Here is a 16,185-nt window from a genome sequence, read left to right on the forward strand (position 1 = left end):
CCTCCCCCCACCTTGTCTCAGTCAAATCCCTCGAACTCAGCACCGCCTTCCTAACTTACAATCTTCTTCCTGACCTCTTGTGGTGAAAGGGTTAAAATTATGTCCCAATACATGTGTGAATCTAACCGGAATGGAGGTGTTGCTTAGTCCCGTGTGAATCTTATTACACACCTCCCCGTGTGAATCTTCTTATCTGTATGTAACCAGAATGGAATGTGTTTTTTCACATGAATGTTTATATCTGGAAAAGAGTATATCAGCTGGAAAAGTCTCCAGTTCGGTGAGTCTGCTCCGGGGTTACGTTTAACCGCCGAGCGTGGGTTGTTGGCAACCGCTCTACGAGAACTGACGGCTCCCAGTTCCGGTAACATGTAGAGTGAGTATAAGCCAGACCCGTTGTAAGTATGAGACCTGGTTGTGGCGACGCTGCGGGGAATAAAAAGCTGAAGCATATTCTAGCAGACTCGCCTCTTGGTCGTTTGTTCTGTGTCAGACTACTCTCCTACGAACCTGACCTTGAGAATTTTTTAAAACAGTGCTTAAGCTAGGACAAATGTTCAGCACAACATCGTGGGCCAAAGGGCCTGTTCTGTGCTGTATTGTTCTATATGTTCTATGAACTTAGAGCATGGATCAGTACTTGGGGCTGTGATGTTGTGGCCATAACCGAGACATGGGTTTCACTGGGGCAGGAATGGTTGCTGGATGTTCCAGGGTTTAGAATATTTAAAAAGATCAGTGGGCGGCACGGTGGCACAGTGGTTAGCACTGCTGCCTCACAGCGCCTGAGACCCGGGTTCAATTCCCGCCTCAGGCGACTGACTGTGTGGAGTTTGCACGTTCTCCCTGTGTCTGCGTGGGTTTCCTCCGGGTGCTCCGGTTTCCTCCCACAGTCCAAAGATGTGCAGGGTCAGGTGAATTGGCCATGCTAAATTGCCTGTAGTGTTAGGCAAGGGGTAAATGTATGGGTGGGTTTCGCTTCGGCGGGTCGGTGTGGACTTGTTGGGCCGAAGGGCCTGTTTCCACACTGTAATGTAATCTAATCTAATCAGGGAGGGTGGAAAAAGAGGAGGGGGTGTAGCATTGTTAACCAGAGAGGGCATCACAGCTACAGAAATGAAGGTTGTTGAGGAAGGTTTATCTACTGAGTCAGTATGGGTGGGAGTTAGGAACAGCAAGGGAACAGCCGCAGCATTGGGGGTTTTAACAAACCCCATAATATCAGCAGAGAGATTAAAGATCTCATAGGCCGACAGATTCTGGAAAAATGCAGGTGTTGCAGGGTTGTTGTTATGGGTGATTTCAACTTTCCCAATATTGACTGGAACCTCCTTAGTGCAGATGGTTTGGATGGAGCCGTTCTGTCAGGTGTGTTTAGGAGGGTTTCCTTACTCAGTATGTAAACAGACCGACGAGGGCAGAGGCCATTTTGGATTTGGTGCTCGGCAATGAGCCAGGACAGGTGTCAGATTTTGTGTCGGGAGAACACTTTGGGGACAGTGACCACAACTGCCTCACATTTAGCATAGCCTTGGAGAGGGAAAGGTGCAGTTACCGAGGGAAGATATTTAATTGACGCTATTAGACAGGAGTTGGGAAGTACAGATTGGTTGCAATTATTCCACAGAAAGGGCACAGCAGACATGTGGAGACTGTTTAAGGAGCAGTTGTTGCGAGTGATGCATGAATTTGTTCCTCTGAGACAGGTAAGGTGTAAGATTAAGGAACATTAGATGATGAGAACAGAGGAGCTTCTCATCAAAAGGAAGAAGGCAGCTTACGTAAGGTGGAGAAAGCAATAATCTAGCACAGCTTTAGAGGATTACAGGCTTGCTAGAAAGGAGCTCAGAAATGGACTGAGGAAAGCCAGGAGGGGGCACGAAAAAGGCTTGGCAGGAAGGATTAGGGAGAACCCAAAGGCATTTTACTCATACGTGAGGAATAAGAGAATGATCAGGGAGAAGGTAGGGCCGATCAGGGATAGAGGAGGGAACTTGTGCGTGGAGTCTGAGCAGATAGGGGAAGCCCTAAATGAATATTTTGCTTCAGTTTTCACCAAGGAAAGGGACCTTGTTGTGAATGAGAACTTAGAAGAGCTGGGAAGTGGGCTTGAACAGATTGAGATTGAGGAAGTTCATGAGCTGGAAATTTTGGAAAACATTAAGATTGATAACTCCCCAGGGCCAGACCAGATTTATCCTCGGCTGCACCGGGAAACGAGAAAGGAGGTTGCTAAGCTGCTGGCAAGGATATTTGCGTCCTCACTCTCCACGTACCAGAGGATTGGAAGGAGGCAAATGTTGTTCCTCTTTTCAAGAAGGGTAACAGGGAAATCCCTGGCAATTACAGACCAGTCAGGCTTACGTCTGTGGTCAGCAAAGTTTTGGAAAGAATTCTGAGGGATAGGATTTATGACGATTTGGCAAAGCATAGTGTGGTTAAAGGCAGTCAGCATGGCTTTGTAAGGGGCAGGTCATGCCTCACAAATCTTATTTAGTTCTTTGAGGAGGTGTCAAGACAGGTTGATGAAGGTCAGGCAGTGGATGTGGTGTATGTGGACTTCATCAAGGCATTTGATAAGGTTTCCCACAATAGGCTCATTCATAAAGTTAGGAGGCATCAGATACAAGGAGATTTGATTGTCTGGATTCAGAATTGATTCAGAGTGGTTGTCGATGGAAAGTATTCTGCCTGGAGGTCAGTGTTGAGTGGGGTCCCCGCAGGGCTCTGTTCTTGGGCCTCTTTCTTTGTAGTTTTTATAAATGACTTGGATGAGGAGGTTGAGGGGTGGGTTAGTAAATTTGCAGATGACACAAAGGTTGGAGGTGTTGTCGATAGTATAGAGGGCTACTGCAGGCTGCAGCACGACATAAGCAGGATGCACAGCTGGGCTGAGAAATGGCAGATTGAGTTCAACCTGGATAAATGCGAAGTGATGCATTTTGGAAGGTCGAACTCGAATGGTGAATAAAGGATTAAAGGCAGGATTCTTGGCAGTGTGGAGGAACAGAAGGATCTGGGTGTGCAAGTACATAGATCCCTCAAAGTTGCCACCCAAGTGGATAGGATTGTTAAGAAAGCATATGGTGTTTTGGCTTTTATTAACAGGGGGATCGAGTTTAAGAGCTGCGAGGTTTTGCTGCAGCTCTACAAGTCCCTGGTCAGACCACACCTGGAATATTGTGTCCAGTTCTGGTCGCCCTACTACAGGAAAGATACAGAGGCTTTGGAGAGGGTGCAAAGAAGGTTTACCAGGATGCTGCCTGGACTGGAAGGCTTGCCTAATTAAGAGAGGTTGACTAAGCTCGGACGTTTCTCTCTGGAGAGAAGGAGGAAGAGAGGTGACCTGATCGAAGTGTACAAGATAATGCATGGAATAGATAAAGTCAATAGCCAGAGACTTTTCCCCAGGGCAGGATTGACTGGCACGAGGGGTCATAGTTTTAAGGTGTTAGGAGGGAGTTATAGAGGAGATGTCAGAGGCAGGTTCTTTACGCAGAGAGTTGTGAATGCTTGGAATGCATTGCCAGCGGTGGTGGTGGAAGCAGAGTCATTAGGGACATTTAAGCGACTGCTGGACATGGACATGACGGGTGCGTAGGTTAGGTTTTTTTATTTTACATTAGGATTAATCCTCGGCACAACATCGTGGGCCGAAGGGCTTGTTCTGTGCTGTACTTTTCTATGTTCTGTGTCCTAAGTATCCGAAATAAAGTATGTGAGCTTACAGCATGGATAGTTACCTGGGACTTCGATGTTGTGGCCATTTTGGAGAAATGGATAGAGCAGGGTGAGGAATCGATGTTTCAGGTTCCAGGGTTTAGATCTTTCATTAAGAACAGGCAAGGCGACAATAGAGGGAGAGGTGTGGTCTTGTTAGTCAAGGACAGTATAAAGGTGGCAGAAGGAACTTTTGACGAGGACTCGTCTACTGAGGTAGTGTGGGCTGAGGTTAGAAACAGGAGAGAGAGGGCATACTGTTGGGAGTTTTTTCTAGGCCTCCGCAGAGTTCCAGGGAGGTGGAGAGAGGATTGGCAAAATTATTCTGTGTAGGAGTGAAAGGAACAGGGTGGTCATTTTGGGGGGATTTAATGTACCCAACATTGACTGGAAATGCTATAACTCTAGTACGCTGAATGGATCAGTTTTTGTCCAATGTGTACAGGAAGGTTTCCTGACACAGTATGTCGAAGGGCCGACAAGAGGGGAGGCCACACTGGGTCTGGTGCTTGGTAATGAACCAGGCCAGGTGTTTGATATAGTTGTAGGTGAGCACTTTGGAGAGAGTGACCATAATTGGGTTATGTTTAGTTCAGCGATGGAAAGGGATAGGTACACACCACAGAACAAGAGTTATCGATGGGGCAAGGACAATTATAATGTGATTAAGCAAGAATTAGGATGCATAGAATGGGGTAGTAAAATGCAAGATTTTGGGACGATCATAATGTGGAGCTGGTTTAAGGAACAGATATTGCATGTCGTTGTTAGGTATGTCCCTGTCAGGCAGAGAGGAAGTGATAAGATAAGGGAACCGTGGTTTACTACAAAAATTGCATCTCTTATTAAGCGGAAGAGGGAGGCTTCTGTGACAATGAGGCAAGATGGTTCAGATGAGACGATGGAGAGTTACAGATCAGCTAGGAAGGGATTAAAGAGAGAGTTAAGAAGGACACGATAGGACACGAGCCGTCTTTAGCAATTAGAATAAAGGAGAACCCTAAAGCTTTCTATAGGTATGTGAGGAATAAAAGGATGACTAGGGTAGGAATAGGGCCAGTCAAAGACAGAAGTGGAAGTGCTAAATGAATATTTCTCATCAGTGTTCACTCAGGAAAAGGAGAATATTGTAGAGGAGAAGAATGAGGTACGAGATATTAGACTAGAAAGGATCGAGGTTAGTTACGAACAGGTGTTATCAATTCTAAAAGGAGTGAAAGTAGACAAGTCCCCTGGGCCGGATGGGATTTATCCGAGGATTCTCTGGGAACTAGGGAGGAGATAGCAGAGCCTTTGGCTTTGATCTTTGAGTCGTCATTGTCTACAGGTTTAGTACCTGAGGATTGGAGGATTGCAAATGTTGTGCCCTTGCTCTCTTGAGTAGAGAGCAGTACCTGGGCAGTAGAGGTGACCCAGGTAATTATAGACCAGTGAACCTTACTTCTGACGTAGGAAAGGATTTGGAAAGGATTATAAGAGATAGGATTTATAATCATCTGGCAAGCAACAATTTGATTTCAGATCGTCAACGTGGTTTTGTCAAGGGCAGGTCGTGTCTCACAAACCTCACTGAGTTTTTTGAGAAGGTGACCAAGCATATAGATGAGGGCAGGGCAATTGATGTGGTATACATGGACTTCAGTAAAGCCTTTGGTAAGGTTCCACATGGTAGGTTGTTGGAGAAAATGCAGAGGCATGAAATTGAGGGTGATTTAGCAGTTTGGATTAGAAACTGGCTTTCTGAAAGAAGGCAGCGAGTGGTGGTTGATGGAAAATATTCAGCCTGGAGTCCAGTTACTATTGGTGTGCCACAAGGGTCTGTTTTGGGACCACTGCTGTTTGTCATTTTTATAAATGACTTAGACGCAGGCATAGGTGGATGGATTAGTAAATTTGCAGATAACACTAAAGTAGGTGGACAGTTTGGAAGAATGTTACAGGTTGCAGGGGGATTTGGATAAACTTCAGAATTGGGCTGAGAGGTGGCAAATGGAGATCAATGCAGCTAAATGTGAGGTGTTCACTTTGGGAAGTTTCACTGGTAGAGGGATTGGGTTCTGGAGCCATAATGTCATGCTGCAACTATACAAAATGCTAGTGCGGTCGCACTTGGAATATTGTGTACAGTTCTGGTTACAGGAAGGATGTGGAAGCATTGGAAAATGTGCAGAGGAGATTTACCAGGATGTTGCCTGTTCTGGAAAGAAGGTCTTGTGAGGAAAGGCTGAGAGACTCTGGTACTTTCTCTTTGGAAAGAAGGCAGCGAAGAGGGGATTTGATAGAGACAGAGGAGAAAGTGAGGTCTGCAGATGCTGGAGATCAGAGATGGAAATGTGTTGCTGGAAAAGCGCAGCAGGTCAGGCAGCATCTAGGGAACAGGAGAATCAACGTTTCGGGCATTAGCCCTTCCTGAAGAAGGGCTAATGCCCGAAACGTCGATTCTCCTGTTCCCAGATGCTGCCTGACCTGCTGCGCTTTTCCAGCAACACATTTCCATATTTGATAGAGACATACAAGATGATCAGAGGATTAGATAGAGTAGACAGTCAAAGTCTTTTTTCCTTGGATGATGACATTAGCTTATACGAGGGGTCATAACTACAAATTGAGGGGTGATAGGTTTAGGACAGATGCTAGGGGCAGGTTCTTTACTCAGAGTGTGGTAAGGGTGTGGAATGCCCTACCTGCCAATGTAGTTCAGCCACATTAGAGTGATTTAAACAATCCTTGGATAAGCACATGGATGATGATTGGATAGTGTAGGGGGATGGGCTTAGATTAGTTCACAGTTTAGATCAAAGTGGTGCTGGAAATGCACATCAGGTCAGGCAGCATCCGAGGAGCAGGGAAATCGATGTTGATTTTCCAGCACCACTCTGATCAAAACTCTGATTTCCAGCATCAGCAGTCCTCACTTTTGCCTTAGATTAGTTCACAGGTTGGTGCAACATCGAGGGCCAAAGGGCCTGTTCTGCGCTTTATTGTTCTATGTTCTATGGAGATGAACCAAATGACTGGGATAACCTGCTGGGTATAAGAATCGCATGCCTAGGGTCTAACCAAAGTAATAAATAATCTAAAACTGTTCAAACTAATTAAGGTAGAGAGGTCATAAGTTATCAAAGTGACGGTGTCAGAACATAACAGGAAGGAAGATTTTACAGATGCAGAACAGCATGGTGGGGTCACATGAAGCATGACCTGGTTGAGGCCATCTTCGTGGGTATGGAACTTGGCTATCAGTCTCTGCTCAGTGATTCTGTGTTGTTGTGTACCTCGAAGGAAATGCTTACCTGAAGATCGGAGGCTCAATGTCCCTGACCACTGAAGTGTTCCCCAACTAGGAGGGGACATTTATGTCTGGTGATTGTTGCACGAGGTCCATTCATCTGTTATTGTGGCATCTACATGGTCTTACCAATATGCCATGCCTTGGGGCATCCTTGCCTGCAGCATATGAGGTAGACACATTGGCCGAGTCACGTGAGTATCTACCATGTATATGGTGGGTGATAGTCCCACATGCAATGGTAGTATCCATCTGACATGTCTTGCAGAGGTCACAGGTCTGTGACATGGAAGTTAGAGTGGATACCTGGTGACTTCATCTCACTGGAGAAAGTGAGGACTGCAGATGCTGGAGATCAGAGCTGAAAATGTGTTGCTGGAAAAGCACAGCAGGTCAGGCAGCATCCAAGGAACATGAGAATCGACCTTTCGGGCATGAGCCCTTCTTCAGGAAGAAGGGCTCATGCCTGAAACGTCGATTCTCCTGTTCCCTGGATGCTGCCTGACCTGCTGTGCTTTTACAGCAACACATTTTCAGCAGCGACTTCATCTCACTACATGATCCAACCAACCTCCAGGTTAGTGACCATGTAACAGGATCTCAGGGCACCTTCCATGGGCAGAAAGCCACACTCACCCCATGCCCATGTCCATGGAATTGGCATCTGTCACTTGCCAGCCTCTAAGAATCATCAAGCATATCTCTGGTACTTCAGTGTTACAACTCAAGTTGCAACAGCTGCTCTCATTGTAAAGCTACAGCAAGGGCACTGTGCTCTCAGGAACATGTGCTTAGCTCATGGACTGGAATAAATAGCATCTTCTGGCTATTTGTTTACATTCTTAGAGCTCACTCATTTAAATCTGATCTGGATGCTCACAGAACCCCTGCTCTGCCATGATTTGTTGTCCTGCTTTTGGTAAAAGTCCTGATTACTCCCATGTTTTGTAGGACAGTGATTTCCAAAAGAAGATTGATTATGAAATCCGAATGCGAGCTGGGACGTGCAAACTGTTGGCAGCCTGTACACAGAGAGAGCAAGCACTGGAGGCAGCGAAGAGCCTAATGATCTGCAACACTCGCATAATGGCCTACATGTCAGAATTGCAAAGAATGAAGGAAGCTCAGGTCAGACAGCGGAGAGTCAGACGGTAAGTAACTACATTTACACCAAAGAATGCTTTAGGAGTTTGAGGAGTGAGTTCCAGTTGAATCACTTCTTGAAATTATGGAAAATAGAGGGAATTTGGCCAAATGTTTTCAGAGTGAAGTGCACATACCTTAGATTACCATCAGCAGTAGGGGAGGTGATAGGTTAGTGGTGTTATCACTGGACTGTTAGTCAAGAGACCGAGGTAAAGTTCTGAGGACCCAAGTTTGAATGCCATCACAACAGATGGTGAACTGTCAATTCAATAAAAGTCTGGAATTAAGAGTCGAATGATGACTGTGAATCTATTTCCAGTTGTCAGAAAAACCCATCTGATTCACTAATGTCCTTTAGGGAAGGAAGCTGCCACCTTTACCTGACCTGGCCAATATGTATTTATAAGTCCAAAGAAATGTGGTTGACTCCTAGCTACCCTCTGGGATGGGCAATAAATGTTGGCCTAGCCAGCAATACCCTCATCCTATGAATAAAGTTTTTAAAAATTAGAACAGAGAACATTCCAGTGCAGTACAGGCCCTTCAGCCCTCGATGTTGTACCAACCTATGGAACCAATCTGAAGCCCATCTATCCTACACTATTCCATTTTCATTCATATGTCTATCCAATGCCCATTTAAATTCCCTTAAAGTTGGTGAGTCTACTCCTGTTGCAGGCGGGCCATTCCACGCCCCTACTACTCGCTGAATAAAGAAACTACCTCTGACATTTGTCTTATATCTATCACCCCTGAACTTAAAGCTATATCCTCTCAGGGAGAAGTGCCAAAGGACTGGAGATCGGCTAAGGTTGTTCTGCTTTTTAAGAAAGGTGGCAGAAATGAACCAGGAAATGACAGACCAGTTCAGTGGTTGGGAAGCTATTGGAGAAAACTCTGAAGGAGCAAATTAATATCTACTTGAAAAAGTTTGGGTTAATTAGGGATAGTTAGCATGGCTACATCAGAGAAGGGTCATGCCTAATACATTTGTTAGAATCTTTCAAAGTTGTGTTCAAGTGTGTGGATGAGGGAAGTTCAGTTGATGTAGTTTATGTGGATTTTAGCAAAACTTTTGACAAGGTCCCACATGGCAAACTGAAAAGATTAAAGCACATGGAATTAAGGGAAACTTGGTGAGACTGATCAGAAACTGCCCTAGCAGTAGGACAGAAAGTGTAGTGGTAGAGGGCTGTTTCAGTGACTGGACGCCGGTGTCCAGTGGTGTGCCACAAGGATCGGTACTGGGACCCTTCTTGTTTGCTATATCTTTGATATAAATGAAAATGTGGGGAAATGTTAAACAAGTTTTCAGACAACACCAAGCTTGGTAGAATGGTTAGTAGCGAAGAAGGTGATTGTAGGTTACCGGAAGCTCTAGATGGGTCAGATGGGCAGGCCAGTGGCAGATAGTATTTAACCCTGATAACTGCAAGGTGTTACACGTTGGAAGAAGAAACAAGATAAGAGAATATTTAATGAATGACAGGACACTGGGTACCTTAGAGCACAGGGATCTTGGGGGGTAATTATTCACAGATCTCTGAAGTTGGCAAAGCATGTGAACAGGATAGTTAAGGCATTAGGAACACTTGCTTTTGTCAGTTGTGGCATAGAGTAGAAGAGTAAGGAGGTAATGTTGGAGTTATACAGAGCATTGATCAGGCCACAGCTGCAGTACTGTGTGCACCTCACTACAGGAACGATGTGATAGCACTAGAAGGGGTACAATGGAGGTTCGTTAGGATGTTGCTTGGGATGGAGAAATTGTGTTGTAAGGAGATGCCAGATTGGCTTGATTGTTTTCTTAGAGACAAAAGAACTGCAGATGTTTTTGTTTGACAGCAGAAAGACTGAGGGGGATATGATTGAGGTGTTATAAGATTATGAGGAGTATGGACAGGGTGAATAGGAAGCAGCATGGCTTAGTGGTTAGCACTGCTGCCTCACAGCGCCTGAGACCCGGGTTCAATTCCCGCCTCAGGGGAGTGTGGAGTTTGCACGTTCTCCCCGTGTCTGTGTGTGTTTCCTCCGGGTGCTCCGGTTTCCTCCCACAATCCAAAGATGTGCAGGTTAGGGTGAATTTGACAAGCTAAATTGTCCGTAGTGTTAGGTGCATTAGTTGGGGTAAATGTAGGGAAATGTTGCTGGGTGGGTTAAACTTTGGCTGGTCGGTTTGAACCTGTTGTGCCAAAGGGCCTGTTTCCACACTGTAGGGAAGCTAATCTAATCTATCCCCCTTGGTTGAGTGGCCAAGCATAAAAGGGCATGATATTTGAGTAAGGGGCAGGCGTTTCAGAGGGGATTTGGGAAGAATTGTTTTCACTCAGAGAGTGGTGGGAATCTGGAATGCACTGCCTGGGAAGGGAGTGGAGGCTGGAAATCTTACAACCTTTAAAAAACTTTGAATGACCACTGCAAAAATCATAACATTGATAAATATGGGGCAAATGCAGGAAATTGGGATTAGTGTGCCTTTAGTGATAGTTAAATTGGTGCAGACTCAATGGGCACAAGGACTTTTTCTACCCTGCATGACTCTATGAGATGACAAAGAGAGAGAGAGAGAGAATAAGAGCATAAGGAGGGCGTTATGATGTGGGAAAGGTGGTGGGCTCATCTTCCTCTTCACTTCTCAGATGTCAAGTAGGATTGTTTTCAACTCCTCTGAGTGTTGAGACTGTTAGACATGAGACAGGCTTTCTTGAAGCTCAAATGAGTAAGAAAGATAAATGTTTATTTAAACAGCGTTCCAGGATTTAAAAGTGGTGTACACACATTCCCTTTAGTACGCAGACACACAGAGAAAATGATCAATTATAGAGATGAGTCATGCACTCAGTTGTTAGCAGAATAACAAGAAGCAAAAACATATGATTAAATCAGTCCTTTATTTGAGATGTATCACTGCAGTCCTCTATAATTTTACCTTGACTTTCTTTGAAGATTGAAAAAGAGTTGGGCATCTCTGGGCTTCCGGACCAATTTGTGGCTGAGTTTCTGTGGAGACAAATGTTTGCCAGTGAAGACAATTCAGATGCTCCCTAATAACCTGGGATAACTGGTTGTATTGGACAGGAATCATTTCTTGATCTCCAGACTTGCTATTCTCTGGTTTGTTCTTGGCAGAGATTGATTTGTTGTCGAAAGTCACATCAATCGTGTGCATTGTCGACAAAAATGATTCAAAACTAGAAGCCGTTATTACATCATGAGGAATGAATGGTGAATGATCATGTGCTGACGTGATGAGCCTGTTTTCTCTGCTTGTCTGTTTGTAAGTTTCAAGCTTGCAGGCATGAGATTGGAGGAAACCATAAAATTTGAGACTTGGTAAATACTCAGACATTCAATTCTCACAAGTGATTTTTTTTATCCAGAATGTCAATTCAAGAGAGACCTAAGTCCTAATGTCATTTATATTTTATTGATTGAGGAGCAGAAATGGCCTCTTTAAAATGTAGCCCCAATCAATAAAATTATGTTCAATTTTGTTACATCTCATAACTCCACATTCCTGAAATCCTCACGTATCAAGAATCTACCTCGGCCTTAAAAATATTCAAGGACTCTGCCTCTACCATCTTATCAGGAAAAGAGTTCCAAGACTAAGGGGTGGTAGGTATAGGACAGATGTTAGGGGTAGGTTCTTTACTCAGCGAGTCGTGAGTTCATGGAATGCCCTGCCAGTAGCAGTGGTGGACTCTCCCTCTTTATGGGCATTTAAACGGGCATTGGATAGGCATATGGAGGATAGTGGGCTAGTGTAGGTTAGGTGGGCTTGGATCGGCGCAACATCGAGGGCCGAAGGGCCTGTACTGCGCTGTATTTTTCTATGTTCTATGACTCTTGATCTGCTGAGAGAAATAAAAATTCATCTCCTTTTTTCGAATGAGCAACTGATGATTTTCATGACTGCACATGAAATTACCTTTCCTTTATCCAGTGGATACAAGCCTGTCATAAGGATGGTCAGGACAAGCCAGGAAACTATAGACCAGTGAGCCTGACGTCAGTGGTGGGCAAGTTGTTGGAAGGAATCCTGAAGGACAGGGTGTACAGGTTTGGAAAGGCAAGGACTGATTAGGGATAGTCAACATGATTTTGTGCGTAGGAAATCATGTCTCACAAACTTGTTTGAGTGTTTTGAAGAAATAACAAAGAAGATTGATGAATGCGGAGTGGTAGATGTGATTTATATGGGCTTCAGTAAGGCGTTCGACAAGGTTCCCCATGGGAGACTGATTAGCAAGGTTAGATCTCACAGAATACAGGGAGAACTAGCCATTTGGATACAAAACTGGCTCAAAGGTAGAAGACAGAGGGTGGTGGTGGAGGGTTGTTTTATGACAGTGATGTGAGGACCTTTAAGGGGCAATTGTACTAAACAGGTACTTTCACGTTCAAGGCTGAATTCACCTGCACTCATCGCAATGTGCACGAGTAAAACATACTTTTTGGGAAAGCAAATCTTAGCAGGACTTATACACTTAATGGTAAGGTCCTAGGGAGTGTTGCTGAACAAAGAGACCTTGAAGTGCAGGTTCATAGCTCCTTGAAAGTGGAGTCGCAGGTAGATAGGATAGTGAAGAAGGCGTTTGGTATGCTTTCCTTTATTGGTCAGAGTATTGAGTACAGGAGTTGGGAGGTCATGTTACGGGTGTACAGGACATTGGTTAGGCCACTGTTGGAATATTACAATTCTGGTCTCATAGAACGTAGAACATTATAGTGCAGTACAGGCCCTTCGGCCCTCGATGTTGCGCCAACCTGTCATACCAATCTGAAGCCCATCTAACCTACACTATTTCATGTACGTCCATATGTTTGTCCAATGACGACTTAAATGTACTTAAACTTGGCGAATCTACTACCATTGCAAGCAAAGCATTCCATACCTTTACTATTCTGTGAGTAAAGAAGCTACCTCTGACATCTGTCCTATATCTATCACCCCTCAATTCAAAGCTATGCCCCCCCCGTGCTCACTGTCACCATACTTGGAAAAAGGCCCTCACTATCCACCCTATCTAACCCTCTGATTATCTTATATGTCTCTATTAAGTCACCTCTCAACCTTCTTCTCTCTAACGAAAAAAGCCTCAAGTCCCTCAGCCTTTCCTCATAAGACCTTCCCTCCATACCAGGCAACATCCTAGTAAATCTCCTCTGCACCCTTTCCAAAGCTCCCACATCCTTCTTATAATGCGGTGACCAGAACTGTACACGATACTCCAAGTGCGGCCGTACCAGAGTTTTGTACAGCTGCAGCATAACCTCATGGCTCCAGAACTCGATCCCTCTATTAATAACAGAGAAAACACTGTATGCCTTCTTAACAACCCTGCCAACCTGGGTGGCAACTTTCAAGGATCTGTATACCTGGACACCGAGATCTCTCTGCTCATCTACACTACCAAGAATCTTACCATTAGCCCAGAACTTTGCATTCCGGTTACTCCGACCAAAGTGAATCACCTCACACTTGTCCGCATTAAACTCCATTTGCCACCTCTCAGCCCAGCTCTGCAGCTCATCTATGTCTCTCTGTAACCTACTGCATCCTTCGTCACTATCCACAACTCGACCGACCTTAGTGTCGTCTGCTAATTTACTAACCCACCCTTCTACCCCCTCATCCAGGTCGTTTATAAAAATGACGAACAGCAGTGGACCCAACACCGACCCTTGCGGTACACCAATGGTAACCGGACTCCAGGATGAACATTTCCCATAAACCACCACCCTCTGTCTTCTTTCAGCAAGCCAATGACTGATCCAAACTGCTATATCTCCCACAATCCCATTTCTCTGCACTTTGTACAGTAGCCTACTGTGGGGAACCTTATCGAACGCCTTGCTGAAATCTATATACACCACATCAACCGGTTTACTCTCATCTACCTGTTTGGTCACCTTCTCAAAGAACTCATTAAGGTTTGTGAGGCACGAGCTACCCTCAAAAAACCATGCTGACTATCCCTAATCAAATTATTCTTTTCCAGATGATTATAAATCCTGTCTCTTATAACCTTTTCCAACACTTTACCAACAACTGAAGTAAGGCTCACTGGTCTATAATTACCAGGGTTGTCTCTACTCCCCTTCTTGAACAGGGGAACCACATTTGCTATCCTTCAGTCTTCTGGCACTATTCCTGTAGACAATGATGATTTAAAGATCAATGCCAAAGGCTCGGCAATCTCCTCCCTGGCTTCCCAAAGGATCCTAGGATAAATCCCATCCTGGCTCTTCTGAGCTCTCTCTTTAGGTCTTTCCTGGCTACCTTGTAACCCTCAAGTGCCCTAACTGAGCCTTCACATCTCATCCTAACATAAGCCTTCTTCTTCCTCTTGATCAGAGATTCCACTTCCTTCATAAACCACAGCTCCCGTACTCTACAGCTTCCTCCCTGCCTGACAGGTTCATACTTATTGAGGACACACAGGAGCTTTTCCTTGAATAAGCTCCACATTTCTAAGGTGCCCATCCCCTGCAGTTTCCTTCCCCATCCTATGCTTCCTAAATCTTGCCTAATCGCATCGTAATTGCCTTTCCCCCAGCTGTAACTCTTGCCCTGTGGTATACACCTATCTCTTTCCATCACTAAAGTAAACATAACAGAATTGTGATCGCTATCACCAAACTGCTCACCTACTTCAAAGTCAAACATCTGACCGGGCTCATTACCCCGTACCAAATCCAATGTGGCTTCACCCCTTGTTGGCCTGTCTACATATTGTGTCAGGAAGCCCTCCTGGACACACTGGACAAAAACTGACCCATCTATAGTACTCGTACTATAGTGTTCCCAGTCAATATTTGGAAAGTTGAAGTCCCCCATGACAACTACCCTGTCTCTCTCATATCTATCGAGAATCATCTTTGCTATCCTTTCCCCTACATCTCTGGAACGATTTGGAGGCCTATAGAAAACTCCCAACAGGATGACCTCTCCTTTCCTGTTTCTAACCTCAGCCCTTACTACCTCAGTACAGGAGTCCTCAAACGTCCTTTCTGTAACCGTAATACTGTCCTTGACTAACAGTACCACATCTTCCCCTCTTTTACCATCTTCTCTGTTCTTACTGGAACATCTAAACCCTGGAACCTGCAATAACCATTCGTGTCCCTGCTCTACCCATGTCTCTGAAATAGCTACAACATCAAAATCCCAACCAATGCTGCAAGTTACCCACCTTATTCCGGATGCTCCTGGCGTTGAAGTAGACACAGTTCAAACCAACTTCTTGCTTGCCGGTGCCATCTTGCGTCCCTGAAACTTGATTTCGGACCTCCCTACTCTCAACATTTTCTATACTCGAACTACAATTTTGGTTCCCATCCCCCAGCTGGATTAGTTTAAACCCACCCCAATAGCCTTAGCGAATTTCCCACTCTGGGTATTGGTACCCTCTGGTTCAGATGAAGACCATCCTGCTAGTAGAGGTCCCACCTACCCCAGAAAGAGCCCTAATTATCCAAGAATCCAAAACCCTCCCTCCTGCACCATCCCTGTAGCCACGTGTTCAACTCCTCTCTCTCCCTATTCCTCGCCTCACTAGCACGTGGCACGAGCAACAAACCAGAGACAACAACTCTGTTTGTCCTAGTTCTAATCTTCCACCCTCACTCCCTGAATTTCTGCCTTAAATCCCCTCTCTTCCTACCTATGGTGTTGGTGCCAATGTGGACCACGATGGGGCTGCTCCCCCTCCCCCTTAAGGATCCCAAAAACACGATCAGAGACATCACGAACCCTGGCACCTGGGAGGCAACACACCAACCGTGAGTCTCTCTCTCTCGTCCCTACAGAACCTCCTATCTGTCCCCCTAACTATGGAGTCCCCAATGACTACTGCTCTGCTCCTCTTCCCCCTTCCCTTCTGAGCAGCAGGGACAGACTCTGTGCCAGAGCCCTGCACCCCACTGCTCACCCCTGGTAAGTCGTTTCCACCCCCCAACAGTATCCAAAACGGTATACTTATGGTTGAGGAGAATGGCCACAGGGGATCCCTGCACTGCCTGCC

General features: G+C 45.3%; 1 protein-coding gene across 1 annotated transcript in view; it reads left to right on the forward strand.

The window, feature by feature from the left end:
• Positions 1 to 16,185, forward strand: part of LOC122540259 (rhotekin-like) — a 42,855-nt gene that overhangs the window by 24,218 nt on the left and 2,452 nt on the right. Inside the window, exon 2 of the mRNA XM_043675713.1 lies at positions 7,961 to 8,160. Within this exon, the coding sequence (XP_043531648.1) occupies positions 7,961 to 8,160 (200 nt within the window). The remainder of the gene's footprint in view (positions 1 to 7,960; positions 8,161 to 16,185) is intronic.

Source organism: Chiloscyllium plagiosum, chromosome 3, assembly GCF_004010195.1.
Source record: "Chiloscyllium plagiosum isolate BGI_BamShark_2017 chromosome 3, ASM401019v2, whole genome shotgun sequence".
Lineage (NCBI taxonomy): Eukaryota > Metazoa > Chordata > Chondrichthyes > Orectolobiformes > Hemiscylliidae > Chiloscyllium > Chiloscyllium plagiosum.